At 37.2% G+C, this 26,510-nt stretch overlaps 2 protein-coding genes across 18 annotated transcripts in view; one reads left to right on the forward strand and one right to left on the reverse strand.

The window, feature by feature from the left end:
* The window catches only part of DOCK7 (dedicator of cytokinesis 7), a 234,727-nt gene extending 221,955 nt beyond the window's left edge, over positions 1 to 12,772 (forward strand). For 14 of the 15 annotated variants that reach the window (XM_078451829.2, XM_078451830.2, XM_078451831.2 and 11 more), the window contains 2 exons: positions 6,804 to 6,971; positions 10,303 to 12,772. In XM_078451829.2, the coding sequence (XP_078307955.1) occupies positions 6,804 to 6,971; positions 10,303 to 10,345 (211 nt within the window). In that variant the 3' untranslated portion in view covers positions 10,346 to 12,772. The remainder of the gene's footprint in view (positions 1 to 6,803; positions 6,972 to 10,302) is intronic. The other variant, XM_078451843.2, reaches the window with a different exon arrangement.
* Positions 12,773 to 12,889: 117 nt separating this feature from the next.
* On the reverse strand, positions 12,890 to 25,846 carry USP1 (ubiquitin specific peptidase 1). 3 transcript variants are annotated; one of them, XM_060626149.3, is made up of 9 exons: positions 25,702 to 25,846; positions 22,376 to 22,614; positions 20,540 to 20,660; positions 19,683 to 19,787; positions 18,978 to 19,138; positions 17,125 to 17,816; positions 16,268 to 16,438; positions 15,398 to 15,599; positions 12,890 to 14,388 (listed from the first exon to the last, which is right to left on the reverse strand). In XM_060626149.3, the coding sequence occupies exons 2-9, from the start codon at positions 22,543 to 22,545 to the stop codon at positions 13,656 to 13,658; spliced, it is 2,355 nt and encodes a 784-aa protein (XP_060482132.2). In that variant the 5' UTR covers positions 22,546 to 22,614; positions 25,702 to 25,846; the 3' UTR covers positions 12,890 to 13,655. The 3 variants fall into 3 exon arrangements, with proteins under 3 accessions (XP_060482132.2, XP_060482133.2, XP_060482131.2); XM_060626150.3 differs by lacking the exon at positions 25,702 to 25,846 and adding an exon at positions 24,831 to 25,507 and having other exon boundaries at positions 17,452 to 17,816; XM_060626148.3 differs by lacking the exon at positions 25,702 to 25,846 and adding an exon at positions 24,831 to 25,505.
* Between the last annotated feature and the right edge of the window lie 664 nt (positions 25,847 to 26,510).

Below are 26,510 nucleotides of genomic sequence, written 5' to 3' on the forward strand. Positions count from 1 at the left end.
ATTTCATATTTATTATTTCCTTTATTGTCTTTATGGTTTCTCATAAATTAATGTATCCTTTAATAATACACTTTCATTTTGCATATTTTTATATAAATGGACAGTGAATATAATTTTTCTGTGACTTGCTGTTTTCAAAGTTTGTGAGATACACCTAAATTTACTTTATTTTTATATATTACATTGTGTGAATATACCACAATTTATTCATTTTTCTGTTGGTGTATATTTGGTAGTTACCTGTGTTTTTGTTTTGTTTTTGTTACAAAGAGTAATATTCAAATATCCTTCTTTTTCTGAATTGACAACAGATTTTCTAGGAGTTACATACCTAAGAGTAGTGTTGTTGGTTCATAGGTTCAACCTCAACCAGATAATGCCACTTTTTTCCAAAGTGTGTAAGCCATTACACATAAAGGAGCCAGAAAAAGAACAAAGCCCCAAACCAGCAGAAGGAAGGAAATAATAAAGATTAGAGCAGAGATAAATGATATAGAAACTAAAAAAAAAAAAAAAAAAAAAACAACAACAAAAAAACAATAGAATAGTCAGGGAAAGCAGGAGCTAGTTCTTTGAAAAGATCAACAGAATTGATAAACTTCTAACCAGACTCATAGAGAGAGAGAGAGCGCACGTGCAGGAACTTGAATAAGCAAAATCACAAATGAAAGAGGATAAATAACAACCAACACCACAGAAGTATAAACAATACTTCTCTGCTCATGTGCTTTCTCTCTCTCTCAAAACAAAACAACAACAAAATTGCAGGAGAATACTACAAAAAATTATATGCCAACAAATTGGACAACATAGAAGAAATAAATTCCTAGAAACCTATAAACTACCAAAACTGAAGCAAGAAGAAATAGAAAATTTGAATAGACTGATTACCAGCAACGAAATTGAATCCATAATCAAAAAACTTCCAACAAACAAAAGCCTAGGATTGGACAGCTTCACAGGCGAATTCTACCAAACATTTAATACCTATTCTTCTCAAACAATTCCAAAAACTAGAAGAGGAAGGAAAACTTCCAAATTCATTCTATGAAGCCAATATTACCCTGATACCAAATCCAGATAAAGACACCACAAAAAAAGAGAACTACAAGCCAGTATCTCTGATGAACATAGATGCAAAAATCCTCAACAAAATACTAGCAAAATGAATCCAACAATATGTTTTAAAAAATCATTCACTGCAATCAAGTGGGACTTATTCCTGGGGTGCAAAGTTGGTTCACTATTCACAAGTCAATCAACATGATACATCAATAAGGAAAAGGATAAAAACCATATCATCATTTCATAGATGGCAAAGAGGGGTGCCTGGGCGGCTCAGCCGGTTAAGTATCCAACTTCGGCTCAGGTCATTAACTCGCATTTTGTGAGTTCGAGCCCCACATCAGGCTCTGTGCTGACAGCTCAGAGCCTGGAGCCTGTTTCAGATTCTGTATCTCCTTCTCACTCTGCCCCTCCCCTGCTCTCTCTCTCTCTCTCTCTCTCTCTCTCTCTCTCTCTCTCAAAAATAAATAAAAATAAACACTAACAAAATAAAAAAAATAGATAGCAGAGAAAGTATTTAACAAAGTACAACATCCATTCATGATAAAAACTTTCTACAAGGTAGGTCTAGAGGGAATGAACATAACTCAACATAATAAAGGCTGTATATGAAAAACCCACAGCATACATCATACTCAATGGGGATAAACTGGAGAGCTTTTCATCTAAGATCAGGAACAAGACAAGGATGTCCACTCTCTATTCAACATAGTACTGGAAGTCCTAGCCATAGCATTCTGACAACAAAAAGAAATAAAAGGCATCCAAATTGGCAAGGGAGAAGTAAATCTTTTACTATTTGCAGATGACATAATACTATATATAGAAAACCCTAAAGACTCCACCAAAAAACTACTAGAACTGATAATTCAGTAAAGTTGTAGGGTAAGAAATCAATGGACAGAAATCTCTTGCATTTTTATACATTAATAATGAAGCAGCAGAAAGAGAAATTGAGAAAGCAATCCCATTCACAGTTGCAACCAAAATAATAAAATATTTAGGAATAAACCAAAGAGTTGAAAGACCTGTCCTCTGAAAACTATAAAATACTGGGGCAACTGGGTGTCTCTGTCCATTAAGTGTCCAACTCTTGATTTCAGCTCTGGTCTCACAGTTCATGGGATCAAGCCCCTCATCAGGCTCTCCACCGGCAGCACGGGGCCTGCTTGGGATTCTCTCTCTCTTCCTTTCTGTCTGCTCCTCCCCTGCTTGTGTGTGCTCTCAAAATAAGCATTTTTTAAAAATCTGTAAAACAGTGATGAAAGAAATTGAAGATGACATAAAGAAATGGAAAGATGGAATGCTCATGGATTGGAAGAACAAAATTGCTACCCAAAGCATTCTACAGATTTAATGCAATCTCTGTCAAAATACCAACGTTTTTCTTTCTTTTTTATGGTGTTTTTATTTAAGTAATCTCTATACCCAGCATAGGGCGTGAACTCACAGTCTCAAGATCAAGAGTTGCTCACTTTTCCAACTGAGCCAGCCAGGCGCCTTGCCAACAGCATTTTCTTTTATAAATTTTTTTTTTAACGTTTATTTATTTTTGAGACAGGGAGAGACAGAACATGAACAGGGGAGGGTCAGAGAGAGGGAGACACAGAATCTGAAGCAGGCTCCAGGCTCTGAGCTGTCAGCACAGAGCCCGACGCGGAGCTAGAACTCACGGACCGCAAGATCATGACCTGAGCCGAAGTCGGCCGCCTAACCGACTGAGCCACCCAGGCGCCCCAACCAACAGCATTTTCCTCAGAACTTTAGAACAAATAATTCTAAAATCTGTATGGAACCATGAAAGACCTGAAATAGTCAAAGCAGTCTTGAAAAAGAAAAACAAAACTGGAGGTATCACAATTCCAGACTTAAGTTATATTACAAAGCTCTAGTAATCAGAACAGAATGCGACTGGCACAAAAGTAAACACATAGATCAATGGAACAGAATAGAAAACCCAGAATAAATTCACAATTATATGGTCAATTAATCTTTGACAAAGGAGGAAAGGATATGCAGTGGGAAAGTCTCTTTAACAAATGGTGTTGGGATAATTGGACAGCTACATGTGAAAGAATGATACTAGGCCACTTTTTTCACCATACACAAAAATAAACTCAAAATGGACTAAAGGCCTAAATGTGAGACCTGAAACCATATAAATCCTAGAAGAGAGTACAGGCAGTGATTTCTTTGACATCGGTCATAGCAGCATTTTTCTACATATGTCTCCTGAAGCAAGGGGAATAAAAGCAAAAGTAAGCTGCTGGGACTACATTAAAATTAAAAGCTTCTGCACAGTGAAGGAGACAATCAACAAAAACTAATAGGCAACCTACGAATGGGAGAAGATATTTGCAAGTGACATATCTGATAAAGGGTTAGTATCTAAAATGTATAAAGAGCTAATAAAACTCAGTGCCCCCCAAAACAAATCCAATTTAAAAATGGACAGAACACATAAACAGACATTTCACCAAAGAAGACATCCAGATGGCCAACTGACACATGAAAAGATGTTCACCATCACTTACCATCAGGGAAATGCAAATCAAAACTACAGTGAGGTATCACTTTACACCTTTCAGAATGGAAAAAAAAAAAAAGGCGTTGGCCATGATGTGGAAAAAAAGGAACTCTCGCACAATCTGGGACTTGCACAAACTGGTGCAACCATTGTGGAAAACAGTACGGAGATTCCTCAAAAAGTTAAAAGTAGAACTACCTTAAGGTCTAATAATTGCACTACTGGGTATTTACCCCAAAGATACAAAAACACTGATTCAAAGAGATACATTTTTATTGCAGCATTATTCACAATATTTTTTTATTGTGAATAAAAAATTTTTTTATTGCAGCATTATTCACAATAGCCATGGAGTATTTTACAATGGAGTAAAAAAGAAAGCTTGCCACTTACAACACAAATGGAGCTAGAGATATAATGCCGAGTGAAATAAGTCAGAAAGACAAATACATGTGATTTCACTCATGTGGGATTTAAGGAACAAAACAAATGAGCAAAAGAGAAAAAAAAGATAGGCAGACCAAAAATCAGACTCTTAATTATAAAGAACCAACTGATGGCTACCAGAGGGGAGGAGGATTAAACAGTACATTTACCATGATCAGCACTGAGTAATGTTTAGACTATGTCCAATCACTATGTTGTACACTTGAGACTAATAGAACACTGTATGTTAACTACACTGGAATTAAAATCAAAAACTTTTAACAACTTAAAAAATAAAAACAAAGTAAGCCAAAATTAAATCTCACCAGTAGCGTTTGAGCCTTCCTGTTGCTATATAACTTCACCACTACTTACTGTCTGGCAGTTTGACTTTTAACCAATTTAGTGTGAAATAATATGTGATTATGGATTAAATTTGCACTTCTCTTTTTCAAAGAGGTTGAATATCTTGTCATGTGTTTGTTAGCCATTTCCCTTTCCTGTCTGTAAAGTTACATGTTCCATTTTCCTATTGGATTCTTTTCCTTACCGATTTCTGAGTATTTATATAATCTGGATATATAATATTTTATCATTTGTTAAGTATCACAAATATCTTCTCTGAATTTAGGGTTTAGCACCCCCTTTTTAAAAAAATAAAAATTAGTTCTTAAATTTAATGTAGCTAAAGGATTCAGTCTTTTTCTTATGACTGTTGCTTGTTGTGTCTTAAGAAATTACGTTTCCACTGAGTCCATAGTATTCTGTATTAACTTCTAAAACCCAACTTAATGGGATCTCTAAAACTCAGTATAGGTTAAACAAAGGGGAAGAAAGCAAAAAAGGCTTTGCTTTTTAAAAAAAAATCCACTTGCGGTTGAGTTTTGAGTATGGTTCAAGGTGGGATTAGTTTGATTTTTGTCCATAATAATTGATAATTCTCAATACCACTTATTAAATATGGCATGAATTAGGGTCAGATTTCTTTTCCATATGGATACCCAGTTGACACAGCACCACTTATTTCAAAGATCGCCCTTTCTCTCCTGCTTTGCGGTATTATCATAAATTAGGTGCTCATTTTGGTGTGCACTTTATTATCTTCCACAGTTTTGTTTCTCTCTCCTTGAGCCAGTATCATGCTGTCTTAATTACTGCAGCTTTGATATCTGGCAGAGCAGTTTCTCTCATTTTTTGTTCAAGGACTATTTTTGGCTCTTTTCCTTTTGATGTAGATTAGAGAATCAAATTATCATTCCCACTACCACCCTCCCCCCCCCCCCAAACTAATAATCTGAGTCTGTAGATAAGTTGACAGAGTTGAACTTCTTTATTATAACCGGACTCTTTCTAGTCCATAGATATGATATAGTTCTCTTTTGTTTTCTTAATATTTTAATTTTCTATAGAGGCCTTCTGTATCTTGTTTTATTTCTTGGTATTTCACACTTTTATGCTTTTGTGAATGGTATCGTTAGAATTATATTATGTTTGCTGGTATACAGAGTGCAGTTGAATTTTATAGTTTTACATGAGGATGTTGCCAAACTCACTTGTTAATTCTAAAAAGAATCTTTTTTTCCCTTTTCACAGTAATGTTTAGGACCTCCAGTACTATGTTGAATAGTATCACTTTCTTGTTCCTGATCTAAAAGGAAAGAATGTTCACCATTGAGTATAGTGTTTTCTTCAGGTTTTTTTTTTTTTTTTAGATACTTAGGTTAAAGAAGTTCCCACCTATTTGTTATGCTGCATTTTCATCATGACAAACTTAAAATTTTTATCAAAGGAGTGTAGGGAGCTTGGATGTGTGACATATTAGAAGAATAGTTCCCTGTTGTCTTGTTCAGGAGTTTTGCAGCTGTGTTTATGGGTGAGATTACACTTTTTCCTTTAGAGTCCCAATTAGGTTTTGATATCCCAGCCTTGAAACGGGAGTTGGAAACTCTTCTCAGAAATACGTCTTTCCCCCCTCTCTACTGTAGAATAATTGTTACAGTGGAATTATCTATCCTTAGGATGTGTAGTAGAATTTGCAGGTTGTTTTCTGTGTGGGCGGATTGTGAGTTGACTTCGAGTTTGTTCCGGGTTTGTTTTTTTTTGTTTTGTTTTGTTTTTTTGAGTTTCTTAACTCTTCCCTTTTAGCCTTTTTAAAAAAAATATATAAGCATTTGAAGCTACACATTCTCCTCTGAAACATCACTTAGCTACAATTCTGCCAGTAATGATATGTGTACATTGTTTAACATCCTACTATATTGATATGTTAGGGTCCAGATACGTTTTCTTAAATATCTAAAATAAACTGGACAAAGGATTATTATCAAGAACTATTCATTTAAGAAAGTTATTTGAATACTGTCAAACCACGGTGCCAGAAGCCATTGTTGCTACATAAATGAGGGGGGTTGAATCCCTTAAAGAGCTTTTAGTCTAGCGGTGATGTGGAGAAAAATGACTTAAGATTTAACATTAAGAAATATATAATTTTCAATTAAATGAAAACTGAATGGTAGAGTTTAAAAGAACTCACGTTGATACTCCTAAAATCATTGTTGCACTGTATGCTAACTAACTTGGATGTAAATTAAAAAAATAAATAAAATGGTAAGAAAAAAAAAAAGAACTCTAGTTGATCATCTGTTCCCTGCCTTAAACCCAAAGCAAGAGAGGATATTTAATATTCAACTGAAGAACTGACCCTATCATGGCGAGTATGTATAATAGCATCAAGCCCTCAAACTATGCCAGAAGAAATCTTTTGATAACACACTGTTTTTCCTAGGTGTGAGGATGCATTAAGAAAAAATAAGAGCTTAATTGGGCCAGATCAAAAGGAGTATCAAAGGGAACTGGAGAGAAACTATCATCGCCTTAAAGAGGCCTTACAGCCTCTGATAAACCGAAAGATCCCTCAGTTATACAAGGCAGTATTACCTGTCACCTGCCACAGGTATGCTTATTTATTTTCTATTATTTTGGACATCTTCAGGAAAATGAAATCTGCTTGAATTGTTTTAATAATGAATTAGTGTAACTTTATTACATGGTTTCAGATATTGTCTCTTGAGACCTAACAAGTTAAAGTAGCCTATTGTGAATAACCCTCTTAATAGAAGTCAGTTCTGTAATTTGAGAATAATAAAGTTGTGTTAGGCACACATGCTAACCAAGATACAACATCTAAGTCTGACCTCCTAAGACTATTTCTTTTAAAGTCCTGTTACACTTTGTTATTTTCATGGGAGAATTAAGTAGAATGTACCAGGAACTGGGTAATTAATTTTCCTCAGCCCTAACAGTAAATAGTATACAGTATGTTCTTCTAGGTTATATTAGAACTGGTGACCTGGGGCACCTGGGTGGCTCAGCTGGTTAAGCATCTGACTTCAGCTCAGGTCATGATCTCATGGTTCATGAGTTCGAGCCCCGTGTCAGGCTCTGTGCTGACAGTTCAGAGCCTGGAGCCTACTTCAGATTCTGTCTCTCTGTCTCTGCCCTCACCTGCTCATGCTCTCGCTCTCTCTCTCTCTCAAAAATAAATTTTTTTATTTTTTTTTTTAATTTATTTTTTTTTTTTTAACGTTTATTTATTTTTGAGACAGAGAGAGACAGAGTGTGAACAGGGGAGGGGCAGAGAGAGAGGGAGACACAGAATCTGAAACAGGCTCCAGGCTCTGAGCGGTCAGCACAGAGCCTGATGCGGGGCTCGAACTCACAGACCGTGAGATCATGACCTGAGCCGAAGTCGGACGCTTAACCGACTGAGCCACCCAGGCGCCCCGTCTCAAAAATAAATTTAAAAAATTATCTTTAAGACAGGTGACCCCATGGAATATTGAGAGGGTTTCAGTATTTTTCTCCACAAATTGTGACAAATAAAATAATACCTACCTTTAAGAGGTTGTTAATGGAAATTAAATTTTAGGCATGTAGTGCTTTAACATTTTACTTTTTTAGCACCTGAATTCTGGACATGGCATGTTAACTGCCCTTGTTTTGCCTTTTGAAATCCAAATATACATACAACTATTGAATTATTGTGGCATCAATACTTGACCACCCTTTTCTTTGAACTGATAACAGTAAAGCTCTTAAACTGTACTTAGTTAATATCTGGAAGGCCTCTGAAGTTGCTTATGTGAAAACAATGTTTTGGTATAAATACATACAGCTAAGTCAAACTAGCTATTTGATCATCTGGGAATTTGTCCCTGTTCTTCAGTGATCCAATATATTTTTACATCTAGACCTCTGGAAAAAAAAAAAAAAAAATCAAACAATGTCTACTAAGTGCCTGCATGTCATGTCCCCGACATGGAGCATTGTTGTAGCTCTACAATAACAGAGGAAGACGGGGCGGGGGGGGGGGGGGGGGGGGGGGGGGGGTCTTTTTAAAGTTTTTATTTATTTGAGAGAGAGAGAGAGAAAGAAAGCATGGGAGGGTCGGGGAGGGGATGGGGGACAGAGGATCCAAAGCCGGCCTTCTTAAAATCCTATCTCTGGCAAAATATATTTTGCATCCACCATCTTATACTGATCTGTTTCCTCTTGAAATTCTTAGTGGGAAGCAGCACCAGTCCCCTTTACTTTGTGCTCCCCCCATCCCCCATCTTTTTGGAATTGTTGCCTTCTTGTTGCCTCGACCCACGTCAACTATTATTAAACTCCTCGGTCTAAGGTCCTGGGAAGAGAGTGCTGGGTCCCTCACATAGTCATGCCGTTTGCTAAGGCTAGTCTTGCTTTCTTCAAATCTGTAGCCCATTTCAGTGGAAACATTGTGTCCTTTCTATCTGAAGGAGCTTTCCCCTTCACACCATAATCCTGAGTTTTGCCTTCCTCTGCCATCTATTATGGTCAGTCCCCCAAGCTTTTTTAAATGTTTGCAGGCAGTTTTGCCGGGGGGGGGGGACACGCTTTTTGGGGATGCTGGTGTGGTGAGCAGTGTCTAGCTTTCAAGACTGCTATTTTCCACAGAACCAAACAACCAAGCTTTGAGATTCAAAGCTGAACATGATCTTTTTGTACCTGCCCTCTTCTTTCATGGAGATCATAAGCCTCAGGGTAAACCCTGATGGCAGGAAGGATAAACAAAAGAAACCGGTTTCAGATAAAATACATTAAGAGGTATTGAAGAATATTCTCTTCACTCTTAATTTCTTCAGAACTTAGAAAATAGCATTTCCATAGAACTTGAATTTATTTTGCTGATTAACAGAATCTGGAACATTATTGTGCAGTAGGCTTAAAAGATATTAAGATAGTGGTTCCCAAAGTGTGATCTAGAACACAAAGAAGGGGGTGGGTTCCTGAGATGCTTTGAGGTTCCTAAATCAAAACTAATTTCATATTAGTAACAAATACTTTTTTCACTCTCATTCTTTCATGAGTATAGTGGAGTTTTCCAGAGACTACATGCAATGTGATATTGTAAAAGATTGAATGCAGAAGCAGATATGAAAATCTAGCCTTTTAATAAGCCAGACATTAGAAGAATGCCATTCTTCTAACATTCTTACGTTATTTTTAATAAACAATGCTATTTATAGTAACATGTAATGGGTTATCTTGTAAAGTAATGATTTAAAATTTTCTTAATTTTAATTTCTAATACGGTAAATATCAATTTAGAACCCACATAAACAACCCTCGATTTTTAAGTGTAAAGACCTAAAACCCAGAAGTTTAAGAACCACTGAATTCTTGGAATTTAACATTTTAAATAAGAAACACCTGCCCTTTTTCCCTTTTAATAATCCCAAATCTTTTTCTGAAATCTCTCCCATTAGTTCCCGTCTTATCACAATATCTAATACACTTATTGGAAAAACGAATAAAGATCAGTGGATTTGGCAAAGTGGTTACTATTATATACTTTGTAGCGGTGTTTATAAATTAGAATATATAAGGCAGAATGTATAGGATGAACACATAACTTGAAAGTTAACTTTGATGACAAGGGCACCTGGATGGCTCAGTCAGTTAAGTGTCTGACTTCGGCTCAGGTCTTAGGGTTGGTGGGCTGGAACCCCAGACAGCTCGAAGCCTGGAGACGGCTTCGTATTCTGTGTCTCTCTCTCTCTCCCTCCCTCACTTGTGCTGTCTCTCTCAAAAATAAACATTAAAAAAAAAAAAAAAAAAAAAAAGACCTTGGCCAAAAAAAACATTTTTAAGTTTTGGATGATAAAACTTTGAGGTAACTCTGGCAGAAAGAAGTACCGTAAAGCATATTTTAAAGGAATATACGAAAATCGTTTACTTGTATCCCTTCATTTTCTCTCCAGAGATTCCTTCAGTCGGATGAGCCTGCGCAAAATGGATCTTTGAAATAAATGCACTTGTCTTACTCATTTGAAAAGAGCCATGTATTCAACATTGAGTGTGGAAAGAAGTTAAGATCTATTGAAAGACAAGACTTGGGACTTGGAAATTCTAGCATTAATTTACTACTCATTGAAGAATGCAGTGGCCAAACATTATCAAATGTAGATCACTGAAGTTTGAGAATCATGGCCATGGTTTCTCATGTTCTGGTAATATGCTGTTATCTTTTTTTAAAGACTCAAAAGTAATGACTCACTATACATTTACTATTATTTATACCATAGCTAATGTTAAATTTATTTACTTTAAGTTTGTATTTTTTAATTTATATTACCATTTATAGATTCATTTTGGAACCATTTTAAATGTAGTAATGCTTATTTTAAAGGTACTATTAAATATGTGAACGTTTACACTAATTTTACTGAGACTTCAAAAATTTTTGTTGACAAAAGCAGAGAATCTTGAGTTGATACAAGAACTTGTTCCAAAACTAGCAAAGTAAAAATGAAATGAAATTGACCTTTTATAGGCCAAAGAGCCCCAAGTTAAATAAATGGATGGGTAGAGACAGATATTGATAAGTGGTTTGTGAAATTTTAAAACTGGTTTCTAAGTTATTTTCCATTTAGATACTCAAAAAAGGGATTTAGAACAAATTGCAGAAGTAAGTTTCTCTGATGAAACTTTTGTCTATAAATAATGATTAAAAACTGGGATAGCTACCAGTGACAGTAAATCTTTAATCCTCAAATCTGATAGAAGTATGCACTTCATGACTCTCAGCAATTAACATGGAAGATTCCTGTGTTTCAGATAAACAAGCTGGTCTTTTCATAAGTCTAGTGAGCTATACTGGTAAGTCAGAAATCTGCTTTAAAGCTGTCTTAGATCACCATAAAAATGACAGAGAGCTAGTGTTTGATTTTAATCTACCAGAGGAATGAGAAGTTATATTTTTTAACACTTGTATAGATTTTACGAAGTATATGTAAAAAGTAAAATTAGCAGTTTTAGTTAAATTAAGAACTAATTTAAAATATAGGACATGAAAAACTAGGCAAAAATTTTTTTGGAGAATATTTATTTTCAATTACTTGCCAGGTTTATCCAAGAAACTACCGATTAACGATTTTCTGAGGAGTGTTTTGAACGATGTGTTTTTCTTTGTGTCGTTATATATCTTACAGAAAGACATTTTAAATCTATCCCTTTGATCCATAGACCATTGACATGAATCACTTAAAAACTGATCAGATACAGTGCCTTTATTCTTTAGTTGATGTTGAAACAAGATCTCAAAAAATGTCTACTTCTCCTGAGAGCATAGGAGATGGTTGACATCCTTCCTCCAGTTTACCTTTATAACTGGCAATATTATGTCACATTCATCTTGTCTACACCAATTCAAAGCCTGAATCACAAAAAGATTTTTCAGGTGAGTCAACAGTGTTGGACCAAAAGGGTTGTGAACTAAAGGAGTCAGAAAGGCATAACCTCAGAAATACATTTGAGGACAGAGGATCCACATGCACAATAAGTAAAGCCCAGGAGTCAAGAATGGAAATTCGTTAAAACTAAGGTAACAAATACTCTCATCTTTAGGGCAAGGGACGGGGAAGGTATACATAAGGGAAAGAATATTAAATAACCTGTAGGTCATTTCTCATTAAGTTATATTATGGAAGAGTTTAAAGTGTTTCACATGAATCTCAGTGACAGTATCAAGAACCCTAAAATTCCTATGATTTAACTGTCATGCAACACTATTTTCTGATTGAAGAAGAGACTTCCTCCGAGAACACTGATATGATACTGAACACATCCCAACCCTCCATATACTTCAGTTTTCTTAAAACGTTCTCATATCAAGAACTCGTACCAGTAGTTCTTAACATTAACTGTCTCTGGAGTGTGAGAGGCCCAGGCTCTGTCCTAGAAACTACTCTATCAGAAGCTTATGAGTAGTGTTCAGGGGTGTTTCTTTTAAAAAGTTCCATTAGTGATTCTGAATGTAGAGTGAGGGGAGAACCATGACTTTTTGTAACACACCATCTTGTGGAAGAATGTTGAGACATGATTTAACTGTGACTAATTTATTGGTACTTGAAATGGGGGTATCAAAGTGTTATTCTAATAGTATTTGTGTATTTTTTAGAATGGTTTTTAATGTCTTAGCAAGTCATAAGGTAACTGATCATTTGCCAATTTAATATACATTTAACATGAAAATTTAACCACATTTTTGTGTGTGCCCAAAGCCTCATCTTACGGATTCCATAAAGTATGTCTACTTTAAAGGGCAACCAAGAATGCAACAATTTTTACTATAAACCTCTTTTAAGTATGACAACTTGGATGGACTAAGTTTCTCCTATTTGAAAAATCTCTTCACCTCCAACTATTATTAAAGGTAATTATGCATGTTTATTCTCTTCTAGGTATGTGTGTATATATACACATATATATTATACGTACATATTCTCAAGAGAACGCCACTATATTATAGCAAAAAATATGCAAAACAAATACGAGCAGTTGTACATGTAGTTGTTAAGCAGTTTAAATTTTATTGACCTCCCAGTTTTTAAAAAAAGTTAAATTTAAGGTCACACACCTCTAAATTTGATATACTATATACAGATCGTGCAGAATATGACTATGAAGAGATACAAATTAGTCCATGCCCAAAAAGATTTACTAGAATACAGAATCATTTTCATAAATACATATAAAATTCTTCTCAAGATAGAAGGGGGATTGGCTGTCCAGGTTATCTGAGACACCTTTCAAAGTGATTCAAGGCACAAAATGTACACTACTGTGAATACACACATACTCCAGACTTTGTGCCTCTAAATACAGCCCATTAAAGATCTGGCTTCATGACTTAAAAAACTAAAGGTACTGAAATGAGATTCTTCTTCTTAGCTGGAAACCCACAGGACCTATAAACATCATATAGATAATTACTCCAAAATATGGAGATACAAATACAAGCACTTTATTTTAAAAAGCAAACACAAAAGATAGGTGTGAATTCAAAAGTGTTTAAATGCTTCCATTTGGATAATTCAATTAAGAACCTATACAAGTTTGTTCCCAGAAGCTAATGCATCACTAGTCTCTACTATGGGAAATGAATTCTAAAAATTAACATGGTTTTCAGTAATTCAAATTTCACTATTTATATAAAAACTTTAGAGAGACCAATAATATCCAATAGCTTCAAAAGATAAGCTAGACTCTTTGATGTAATCAACTTTACCAGCTTTTGTCCAGGTCTGTTTAATATATACATAAGGAAAATACTCTATAATTTCTTATAAAATAGCAAGTAAGGAGTAGATGTAGGAGATGTAGAAGGAGAAAGAGAATTCAGAAAGTCCTTCTCTTCAGTAACTTTCACTTCAGAATCATCAAAAAGTAACCACTTTCCCTCATACTCCTTTAAACTTTGCACTACATATGAAATTTTGTTCTCAAATCCACTAAAGTTAAGGCCTGCTTGGTCACTGGATTCCTTGTTTGTATCAAATTCATGAGTCCCATTAGTACTGTTAGTCTCAGAATTTCTGTTTTCAGCAAATGCTGTATTGGCAACTTTATCAGGATTAGATGCTTTGTTGTATAGCTCATAATCTGCTTTGCTCTTTTGTCCTCCAAGAAGTCCAATAGCTTCTACATTTTTTTTGTTCAGAACTTTGCTTGGCTGTGTATTTCCACTGACTCTAATTGACATTTCTTCATCATAATTTTCAACCACATCCCTTGCTTCCTCCTCATTCAATGGTTCTGGTTTACCTATTTCACACATTTGGTCAATCACAAAATTTCCCTTATCTAGTTCTAAACTGTTAAGGTCAGTGACTTTAACAGAAGCAGTGTAATGCCCACTACTGATGGTAATGCCACTGTGCATCACAACTGCAAATAACCCATAGCTGTCGTTGGTTGGCTTTGTGCTCCATTCTTCTAGTGACAGTTTAAGAGGTGTCAGTAAAGGAGTGTTGATCTTGGAAAGTCCACCACCATAGCAATCAAACCTTTGGAAGGAAAAAAGAAAAAGTTTTCTGCAATTCCACTTTACACATTCAGTTTGACATCCAAATGTGAAACCAAGAAGTCTGAATGAATCCTTAATGTTTAGTGCACACAAGAAATACTGAAGTAAGTGCTAATATTCAGCAGTTTCTATGAAGAATATATGGCATGCTCCCTTTTATTTACTTTCCTAATTTTTTAAAAGTTAATGTTTATTTATGAGATAGCACCAGAGGGAGGGGCAGAGAGAGAGGGAGACAGAGTCCCTGTCAACATGGGGCTCAAACTCACAAACTGTGAGCTCACGACCTGAGCCAAAATCAAGAGTCAGATGCATAACTTAACCGACTGGGCCACCAAGGTGCCCCTTTAACTTTCCTAATTTTGTACAATGAGAAAGCCAGTGTTTTAAATGCCATTTAACTTCAAAATCCCTTAGAGAGTAATTTTAATGTGACAGCCATCTCTACCAAGATTTGGGGAATAAAAATAAACAGCAAAGAAAAAATCCACTGAAAGAAAACACTGTATGTCTTCTTCTGTAATAATAAAGTGTGTAGAGAGCTACTGGAGGCTCCCGTGCTAACTTCAAACGATTCGTTAATATGGGACGGAATAAACTCTACAATGACATGTATACATGTCACAAAGATACTTGAATTTTCTTCAAAGACTAGTTGGATTCTTGGCTTACCTTAAATATAATTTTGCCTTTTTCACCCCTCAAAAAACCTTGATGTATACAAGATCTGTTTCCTGCTTTAATCACTTCAACTTGAAACTGTATCTAGTAAGGAACGAAGATTAAAAGATATGGGAAGAACCCTAGACTATGTATTCATACCAAAAGGATTTATATTGATGCATTTTTACAAGTAAACTTAATAACAAACTTTTCTAAGGTTATCTTTATATTATGCTATTACACTATTTTGTTACTATTATAGTATTTTGAACAAAACTTATAGCAGCTCATTTTTTTTTCATATAGCTTTTATTTATAATACTCACTCCAAGCCACTAGCAGCAAAGCACTTCAAATGAATAGTTATAACTTCAGGCATTTTGTCAAACAAAAGACTTCGTTCGGCTTCAGTATAATGATGGCAATTTTCACAGAAATATTTATCTTCTCCTACAATCCTCTCCACTGAAGCAAACTGTGAAATTGCCCATCTCAGGGTCTTCATTTCTGTTTTTGGCTCTGGAGAAACTACATAAGAGAATCCTTTCACTCACAAATGAAAAACCTCTCAGACATTTAAAAATTAAACAAGTTCCATGTTCAAAATTAGCATGCAATTTCATTTGACTAATCCTTCCCAAACAATAAAGACATTTTAGTTTCAGAAACTTAAGTTTATCATCCTCAACAGGACACATATCTTTTAAATACTTATACTTGGCTGGTCAAATACAAAGTATTTAGGTGACAGGGCCAGCAAAATGATGATAACCTAGTCTCTGATTCAATGTTAAGACAGACTTTTTAGTTTACACTTTAATGGCTAACTTCCGATATCTGAACAAGCCAGTCTCATGATCACTTCCCATAACGTTTCCCTACTTCTTGTCCTTTTATACTAAACACTGGCTCAAATATTGTGAACAAAAATATCCTCTGTAGCTCTAAGACTGAGATATCTAAAACTTAATAAAGCATTTCACTTCCCATTATAACATACTCTACACATCAAAATAAAGATACCATAATCTTCTAAATGTTAATTATTAACAAGTGAATCTATATGAGCAGAAAGATTTTATTATACCAGAGACACTATTTTTTTTCCCATTAATTATACAAGCTATTATTAGACTGTGTTTTGTTCACGAAAACTACTTATTCTATCATCCATACAAGACTCCAATTTTGCTTACTTTCAGAACTCTCCTCTACTTTGGAAAGCTCATCTTCTTGTACTGGCACACTGATGTCCTGAAAATCTTCTCTTCTTTCTGTTAAACTTTCACATTCTAAGCAACGAGTCCTTAATACCAGCTGACCTTGAAATAATTTCTCTACTAGCTCAAAACCAATTTGCTCTGCACCTAAAACAAAAATAGGAAAAATTTTCAGCGCAGCGTAGCCCAAATAACCAATATTGTTTCAAGTGTATCATGAATAAAAAGCTGACTTTTAGATCTAAACTTTCTTATTAACATTAAGAGGTGTCTTATTCATGATACATAAATTCCCTGTAAAGATCGTTTTGAAGATGAATTACTGTGGTCTCTAAAAAGGGAAGTCACAATTTTGTCACCTTAAGTCCCTTCCCAAAGAAACTCCTATAGAAACAACCCCAAAATAAGTATGACACTTTTGGTAAAAACCATTAACCACATCAATACTACACATTTTCTCTGAGAGTTGGACACAATTAGGTAGCTATGCAGTTCAACTACAGTAGAACTACTTAGTTCTCTAAAATTGTATTTCATTAAATGCAATTTCTTTCATGAGTTTATTGTCTAGTACTACAGAGGGGGTAAAATAATTCTCTTTCCATTAAAATGTATGGAATTCCCCTCATTTATAAACCATAAATTAACATTACCTTAAGATTAGTGAGATTTACACACACATCTGAGCAGTGGTTAAAACACCACACAGTTCACAGTGTTAAAATTTTCTTACAACTTGAACCACATTTATCTTGTTCATGTATCTAAGAGAACACTGCAGTTCTGCAGCTGTTAATCCTACCTATCAATGTCTAAGAATAAATTATACTGACCTTTGTTTATGGGCTTAACTTCATTAACATTAACGGACTTAACATTATTCCCTGGAGATTCAAGTTCACAACCATTAGTTGTGCTTTCATTTTCACACTTCCCCAAGTCCTCTTCAAGATCATATTCATTTTCTTTCGACTGTCCTTTGGATCCCTGGTTTGTTGTTATTTTCCCCAGACTACAGAATTTAGAAAGAATGCTGGGTTGCTTAGTTGCAGGCTTTAACCAATTTATTTTAACTCTTGATTTCTTTTGTGAGGGTCTTGAACTTTCATTTTCAGAAACATACTTGGGGATTATTTTAGAAGGAATCTCTAATGTATCACCTGTAGCTTTCCTTTTTGATCTGGTTTGTCTCTGGTTCTCTTCCAGTGACTGGTGTTCCTTAGAGGCTTTAATTTTTTTCTTTATGTTACCAAATTCAATGTCATTTTTTCTTTTCCCATTTCCTTTTGTGAGTTTTTCTTTATAGTCTTCAGAATGCCTCATACTGTCCATCTCTGTGGTGTTAATACCACTCATTTCCTCCTTCTGATGAGGTTTTTCTTCTACCTTAGTAGATAATTCTACCACATTTTTTACTTCTTCTTTTTTTAGGAGTTGGCATGTTTCTTGAATGTTTCCCAAAATACACTGTAATACTTCCTGTGCATCATGCTGTAGATATCCTTCATACATAGGGTTGAGTTCCCTATAAATAAAAATTTCCATTTCATCTATTCTAGTTTTCAAGATAGAATATAAAAAACACATCCTTTCTATAGAGAAATTCATTTACAGGGGTATCAAATTATTTTAAAAACCTGAAAACATTTATTCAACTAATTTGAAACTTCTTACCTAAACTTGTAATTAAAAATAAAAACAAATTTTACCTCATATTCATTATCACAAATACTAGTAACAGCTAGTATTTGTATAGTTTACCATGTACCAGGGTTTATTCAAGATGCTTTTTATATTAGATGTAGAACATAATTCTCACAATAACCCTATAAGGTAAGTACTGTATCACCATGATTTTACAGATAAGGTAGCTTGCCCAAGGTCAAAGAGATGCAAAGCCAGGATTCAAACCTGCTGTTGGCCACCATGCTATATTGCCCATTAACAAACGTATAACAATTACACCTAGGTCTATTTTTTTTTACTGTTAAGTAATCTCTACACCCAATGTGGGGCTTGAACTCACAACTCTGAGATCAAGAGTCATGTGCTCTACCAACTAAGCCAGGCACCCCTCACCTAGGTCTATTCTTTAAAAAGTTACTTAGTTTTAAGATTTACCCTGTAACATTAGGTAAGGCTATTTATATATTGGATAATGTTTCATTTAAGACAATACAAAAAAAATCTAATCCAGTGACCTAATAGTTATGCAAACACATACAACAAAACTGGAATATTTGGTATTCATAGTTCTTATGCATAATATATTTTGACTAAAAACCTACAATTCCTAGTCTGAAATCTCTTAGGACCAAATCTGAGAATTCACTAATTTTCAGATTAAAAAAATACATATGGCATGTAATAAATTTATTTTAACCCAAGGGGCAGTATCCCATAATTAAACATATTACTATTCCTATTTAAAAATGTGAGTATTCACATTATAAATAAAAATGAACAAAGACTATTAATAGCCTCATACCAATTCACATCTAATGAATTTAGTACCAAACTTACAAAAAGATTTCTAATTTCCAGAGCCTCTGGGATACCAGTGAGTATAGGATCTGTAGTTTCTATTTTCCTGGCCCTTCACTCCCCCTATTTGTTCCCATATCACTCTCCCCCAAAGAAAGCAGTAAGCTACTAAGTTGGAATCCTAAAATTATAGGCACAATACCTGAGTGTGTTAAGCAGTCGCCTTGGCTGAGTAGCAAGTTCATCAGTGTATTTCTCTGGATTTAAGAGAAAGCTAGCCTGAAGCTGTTCAACTGAAATGATCAAGGACTGTAAACTGCATATGAGTTCATAACTTGCCAAAGAATCTTCTTTACAATTTCCCTGTCAAGAAAGAAACACACAAACCATTATTTTTATTTATGAACAAATTAAGTACCTTCCCCTTTTCTTGTGTTTCACTAGACAATACTAGCTTTGCTAAATTTAATTTCATTCTAACACTAATTCTATAGAGGTATACAAACTTTAAACAATTTTGAGTTTTTGATTATTTTCAATTACAGGGAAGATAATGGTTTTCTGACTGTGTAAATCAAAGGTTGTGAGTGAATTTGAAAACACAATATATAAATAACAGGAGATACAAGGGCATGATAAACTGTGACTGTGATATACAATGTTTATTGGTAAGCAATAAATTAGAGGGCAAGAGAAGACACTGTAAAAGATGATAACCTAGTTAGCTAACCTACAAGAATGGAAAAATTGCCTTTCTTAAAAACACAGGATACTAAGAAATTCCATTTCAGAGAACTAGTCTGTTATCCTCCTCCCAAATCCTGTGTTTCTATTACTTTTTAATTTCTAAGCAAGTTAATTTCCATTACTTTACTTTTTATATATTTTCTGTTCTTTTATTTTTTACCTTATCTTTTTGATTGGCTTCATCTTTCAGGGCTTCTTTCTTCCTTGAAATAATGTTAAATAAGTGCTTCACTCCAGATTTAAAACCAGGACAAAAATATAATACCTATAAAAAGTAAGACTGTCTGAGTGTTTACTGAACAAACAACAATGTAACTAAAACCATTAAAGTACTATGTTTTTTGTAGAGCATTTTAAAAATTTTTTCAAAATTTTTATTTGAGAGAGAGCGTGTGAAAAGGGAAGGAGGGACAGAAGGAAACATAGAATCTGAGCTGTCAGCACAGACCCCGACGTGGGGCTTGAACTCAAGAACCGCAAGATCATGACCTGAGCCAAAGTCAGACAACCGACTGAGCCACCCAGGCACCCCTGTAGAGCATTTTTAAATGTGCATTAGTTAAAATTCTGAAATTAATACTGTGTCAAAAATTGTTTTATATTTCATCATAGTAGCTCACTGTCTTCCCTCACTGGCAGCAAAGTAGTGAGCCCAGGCACATATTGCTAGGATGTAGGGTTCTAAGAGTACAATATAAAACAGAGTTCCAAAGGTTAAAATACACATCACCATAGTACTAGGAATAAGGCAGAAAAACCAAGGATTTGTCATCTTCCAGTTAACCAATGTCAATTCAATTTTGCTAGCCCAATTTTATTTAATATATTACTTTCTCTTACCCCAAAGGAAGCTGGTAACATGCAATTTAGAATCATTACTTTAGTCCATTCTAGTTCATTTACAGTCAAAGACCATATGGACAATTAAAATACTCCACTCTGAAATTCTCAAACATTAAATGTTACATCATGCTTTGCCTACTAAAGCTTTATTATGTAGCAAAATCCTCAACTTACCTGAAGTATACTATTAAGATAACAAGTATTGCCAAGATTATTCAGTCCCACAAATGGTAACAAGTTTTCTCTCTTCTCACAGTTTATAGGTGAGGACTGTGCTGCAGGAACAACTTGATCACTATAAAATATAAGCAGAGAGAGGTATTATGAAGTATAGTATCTTAAAGAAACAAAGTGGAACGAACACTTCCTTAGATATAGTCTTTTCCCAAAAATTGTATGAACTGAGATATGGATTTTATTCAGGTGACACTTTTCTAAGAAATCTATACAGGTGCAAAAATTGCTACATACTCAGAATAAAAGTTTTATAAACACTTTAAAACCATTATACACAACAAGCCTCAATTCCATCCTGAGCTATTAATCCCATTTTAGAGAGTAGAAAATTGAGGGACTGGTACTGTGATTAGTTAAACCTACATAATTTTTAAAAGTAGTCTAACTCTGGGGCGCCTGGGTGGCGCAGTCGGTTAAGCGTCCGACTTCAGCCAGGTCATGATCTCGCGGTCCGTGAGTTCGAGACCCGCGTCAGGCTCTGGGCTGATGGCTCGGAGCCTGGAGCCTGTTTCCGATTCTGTGTCTCCCTCTCTCTCTGCCCCTCCCCCGTTCATGCTGTGTCTCTCTCTGTCCCAAAAATAAATAAATAAATAAAATAAATAAAAAATAAAAAAAAATAAAAGTAGTCTAACTCTGAACAGAAACCTGGAAATAAGCTATGACAATATCTAGGAGAGGATGCACCACCTAAGAGGTCAGGTTCTGGTAAAAAGAAAGAGTAGATAAAGAGAATTACACAGTTGTCCTTCACTTTAAAACGAATTGTTCAAGTTATTCTTTTACCTTATTTTAACAAATAGTAGGTCCTCACAGAATTTTTATTTTATAGCAGCTAGCTACTACCCTGGCACCTCAAAGTGTTTATAGGCATGAATGCTGGTAAACATAAGGTTCACATCTCCTAAACTGATTACTGGGAAATATTAGGAAATTACACATGGGACCAAACCCATTTTAGTCATATAGCAGTGTACCTATTTGTTGAATAGCGAGCTAGTATAGACTCTAATTACAACTATACGTAAGCATTCCATTTTGTTCAGATTTCAATCACTAAAGGATTTGCACCAAAAGATTTATTTTTATCTTATTGGCAACTACATGCCAATAGGTTTGATAATTCATACACTAGGTTGTCAAGTCTTCTGAACCAAAAAAAAAAAAAAAAAAAAAAAAAAAACAAAACCACCCCAAATCACGTTATTTCTTTACCCTTACACAGAATGTGTTACATTACAAATAAGTTTAAATTGAAAAATAATTTTAGCCAACAAATATTTCTCCAAGTCAATCTAACTGGCTGACCATCAATGTTAACGGGTTAACCTTATGGATGTGATCCTGTGCTGAGCCAGCCAGTTTTGCTGTTTCTAAATTTTTTTTTAACATTTATTTTTGAGAGACAGAGACAGAGCATGAATGGGGAAGGAGCAGAGAGAGAGGGAGACACAGAATCTAAAGCAGGCTCCAGGCTCTGAGCTGTCAGCACAGAGCCCGACACACGGGGCTCGAACTCGTGCACTATGCACTGTGAGATCATGACCTGAGCTGAAGTCAGATGCCTAACCGACTGAGCCACCCAGGCGCCCCCCCCCCCCTTTTTTGGACGATTATTTACAGTTTTGCTGTTTCTACTATACACTGCTAGGTTTGTCTCACTGCTGTGTGTTTTTGCCTCCATAGACTATCAGATCAGAATGGAGGTATCAAAGTTCACTGCTTCTTCACTGATACGGAATTTTAAAAGTACCAAAATATACTTAAGATACATACATTTCAGATCCTCTATATTCAGAAGCTTTTTCTTCATTTTCTTGAGAATCTGTGAAATCCAAGGCTCTCTTAGTTTCCTTTTTCTGAAAAAACTTCAAGGAAAGTCTATTTTTTTTGGATGGGCTACCTTTTGAAAGCCCATTACTTTCACTAGGTATGACACCAGGCATTTTCTCTTCAAATCCCAAGGAGTTGACAAGATTTAACTTATACAAGGATGTTGTAATCACCAATCATATCTGTTAATCACAGAAAAGGTTTCATTATTTTCAATTATCAGCTGTAGGCAGTAAGATCATTAAATTTTGAAAATTAGCAAGGAATGGTACCAATTAGATCTTCACATTTGAAAACCCAATGCTTGATCAATAACAGGCACTCAATGTTTATTGCTTAAACGAAGGAGCTTGTCATTTGTCCTTAGCTTTCTTAAACAAAAATATCAGATACTGAACTTTTATTATTTATTAGCCTACGAGATTAAGGGCCACACCACAAAATACCCCCATTTGAGTAGACCTACGGTAAAGCAGTATTGACTAAGAAGTTAATTTTTATTTTAATTTATTCATTCGGAAAACATTGAGCAACAACCATCTCTAATTCTAAAGCACGAGGTAAAAAAGAAAGGGATGAATGGGAAATTAAGAGTGCTGGAAGTGAAGGAGTCCTCCCTCCAAAGCCTTTTCTAGTTATTAATATGAATACATGAAATAGTCTCTAAAAAAGCTTATATAAAATGTAACTTGCACAAGTCACTATGTTGTACACCAGAAACTAATGTAACATTGTGTGTCAACTGTACTCCAATAAAAAAATATAATTTGGATACAAGCAAAGGCATAGATCTGGTTTTCAATTATACCTAAAAATTTGAGTGAAAAGTAATAAAAGATGCAAAGTTGAGAAAATGGTGCAAAGAACTGCTGCACTTTGTGCTACCAAACTGTTACTGACTAGACACAATATACTGATTTTCCAAAACTTCTTTTAAACTATAAATTTTGTTAAATGCTCCCTTGAGTAGAAAAAAAGATTTTACCTTTTTAAAACTTTTTTCACTGTTAAAACTTTTGGATGAAAACCCCCCCAGCAGTATTTGTGGTATTTATTTTATACACACGTCCTATTTTCTCAAGATATCGGGGGGAGGGGGGAGGGAATTATCTGGGGTATTAGAGCACAAAACCTCAGCAATGATTGCAATACAGACACAGTAATAGGATGAACAGAGAAACTAACAAAATTCAAACTCCATCTTTACTAACAAGCATTTCACTCCACTGTCTCTGATCTGGGAATTCGCAACATTGAACTCGGTTGTGAAACCACACTTTTGAGACTCAACTCGGGAGTAACTGCAAAGTTGACCAATTTCCCCATCCCCCTCCCTAACTCAATTTACCCTCCTAGCCACTTACTGCTACTGATGGAAAGCTATCACGAACGACAAACCAGCCTACGCGAAGTTGTCAGGGATCTCTAAGCATTAATGATTCTCGTAAAAGATTTTTCCTGGGAGCCAATTCTTATAAATGATGTAAAGTGGATTCTCTAAGACACCGAGTAGTAACCGGACTTAAATAAGTAGAAGAAAAAACGACCAAGCAGTTGAAATAACGGATAGATCCTAAGCAATTATACCCTCCTGGCTCCCTCAAATCACTAACCATTTAACGTTGCTGAAAATACCACATTTTTACCAGATGCCGTATCTTACACCATTTCTCACTCCTGGCTTTATTACTGGAAAAACTAAAACGTTTCTCCTAGAAGTCTAAATGTCACAGAAAACACAATAAAGCGAACATTAGATACTCTTGAACAAATGACAATATGAACATTCAGTCCCACTAGTTTCAAGTTCTTCCCTTTATAAGACGACAGCACTCAATGCCAGTTTTTCACGAAAAACGTAAAACAAGGATAACATCCTCGACAAAGGCTTAAAAACACGTGGCTTTCTAAATACTTCTGGAAAAATTAAGTTACAGTGCGCGATAAAATTTAGCAATTCCCGACACCGGACAACGTGAGTGAAAACATGCTCTCCCTACGCCGCACCTCTAGGAACGAAAAGTGAAAAGGCGAGGCTGTGCTGCCGTCCGTGCCGGTCAGACACAGCCCTGGGTCCTGCGGGAGGCTGGCCGGTGGCGACTCCGGCCCGCACCGCAGCTCCGGGCCCCTCGCCCGCGGAATCGGCCTATTGACGCCCAGCCCGCACCTGCCTCCCCGTATCCCCGCGGCGGCAGGAGGGGCGCCCCTCCCTGCCACCGGTGCCCAGAGAGCTCGACTGGCAGCTCCGCAAGGGCGCAGCAGCGAAGCGGTCCCGGCGTCTCCCCCCCCACACCCCCCCGCGGATCCGACGCCGGGGTCCTAGGGCGACCCCCTTGGGGGCCGGCCGAACTTGTCTCGGCGCCCAGGCACCGGCCTCTCCTCCCCAGGCCCTCCTTACCTGGTCATGGCCCAAAGCACGGTCCGCGGCGGTGACGCCCCGAGTCCAGCCGGGATGTATGTGGGTGCGACAGGTGAGCCCCTGCCCCGAGCCCGCGGGGGCCCCGACCCAAGGAAAAGCTGCCCGGATTGCCCTCCCCGCAGGGGAGTGACCATTCGCTCTCAAGAGCGGGAACCCGGGCTGCCGCTCGGTCCTGCCCTGCGCCGGCACCAACTACATCCCCGGAGCGGCGCCCGCCCCCGCCCTCCCCCGCCCCGGGATGGCGAGGCGCGCCAGAAGTAGTCCCGCTCGCCAAGCGCCTGAACCGCTAGGGTCTTTCCCACTCCACCACCGAGGGGAACTTGGCGCGTTTTCCTCAGTCTCAGGACCCCCGTGTTTTAGCCTCCGCCCGCGCCAGCACTGCGATTGGAGGTGGCGTCCTTCGAAAGTGCCAGTTCTAGTCTCCACGCTGCAGGGACGCGAAAGGCAAGAGCCGCCTCGCGACCGCCACTCGCCCCCCTGCCACGCACGGGGTCCGGAACCAGCTGGAACGGTAGTTTTCCCAAGATCCTAACGGGTTCTGCAGTTTCAAACAGCGCAGGCAGCGTCAGGGGCAGCTCGCGCGGGTCCTCGCTGAGGGCGCGCGCTAGGTGCTGGAGGCCTGGCTGGCGGGCTCGAGCCTCACACCCTTTTTTTTTTTTTTTTTTTTTTTAACCATTCGTGCGCGCGAGTTGAGGAAAGGCGTACGGGTCGGGAGACGGGACAGAGAGAAGATGGGACGGACTCCTTCCTCGGGAAGACGACGCTAGGTGCTCAAATCCACCAATCTGCGATGAGCAATCCCCCAAACCTTGTCTCCCACCACCACGCTGAAGGAGCCAATCAGAAGTACCTAGACAAAAGCAAGTGGGTGGGCGGAGGAAGTCCAGCCAATACCAAAAAGAAGACAGGAGGACTCCACCAATCATTGCTGGATATGCAGAGTACCCTTCAGGAGCGGTCCACTCCTTCCGCTCTCATTGGCGTTCGAGTGCGCGCTTTCGCTGCCGACTGTTAAATCTCGCTCCGCGTTTTGTGAATCCTTGACGGTGGGACGCCTCCGCGGGTGCGGTTTCCGGAGTGAGGCCCTCACAATAAGTCCCGCCCCCCTTTCTTGCGTACACATTTGGGCGGGGTTACTAGGGAGACTAGTTTCGGAAAATGGCTGACTGGTGTGCTTGGTGCTCGGTGCCTGGGCTTTCTGATCGGAATCGCAGCCCCAGCCCCGGGACCATCCAATAGAAACCAGCGCTGTCGTGGATAACAGCGTATTCTCAACCGTATACGGTAGCGCTGAGGCTCCTTCCTCAGCCCTTCCACGCCTCATTTTCTCCCGTTGACTCCTTTCCCTTCCAGGCCAGACAAGGAAACGAAAAGAGCACTTTAAGGCCCAGCTCCGGCTGCGGGTGCTGGAAAGTGTTTCTGCGCGAGCCCTTACTTGGGGCTCAAATGCGGCGAGCCAGGCCTTACCTGATTTTTGCTTCCTTTTGTTAGTATGCTTACCTTAGTGAGGTGACCTCGCAAAGCAAGTTAAGCAGGATAAGTTCAGTTCAAATGCATTTAATCAAGCTGGGTTTTAGGTGCCTACCAAGTTGCAAGGCATTTTTCAAGGCGCTACGGACACGGCGTGAATGAAATGCATTCCCTGCTCGAAAGGAGCTT

Source organism: Panthera onca, chromosome C1, assembly GCF_046562875.1.
Source record: "Panthera onca isolate mPanOnc1 chromosome C1, mPanOnc1 haplotype 2, whole genome shotgun sequence".
NCBI lineage: Eukaryota > Metazoa > Chordata > Mammalia > Carnivora > Felidae > Panthera > Panthera onca.

What these genes read in the sequence shown, in the direction of transcription:
- USP1 (XM_060626149.3), bottom strand. Translation starts at nt 22,545, where the DNA reads ATGCCTGGTGTCATACCTAGTGAAAGTAATGGGCTTTCAAAAGGTAGC. An exon ending in ATCTTAATAGTATACTTCAG is followed by an intron (nt 19,788 to 20,539) that starts GTAAGTTGAGGA and finishes TACTTTTTATAG; the next exon opens with GTATTATATTTTTGTCCTGG. An exon ending in AGTAGAGGAGAGTTCTGAAA is followed by an intron (nt 15,600 to 16,267) that starts GTAAGCAAAATT and finishes TCTCTTATGTAG; the next exon opens with TTTCTCCAGAGCCAAAAACA.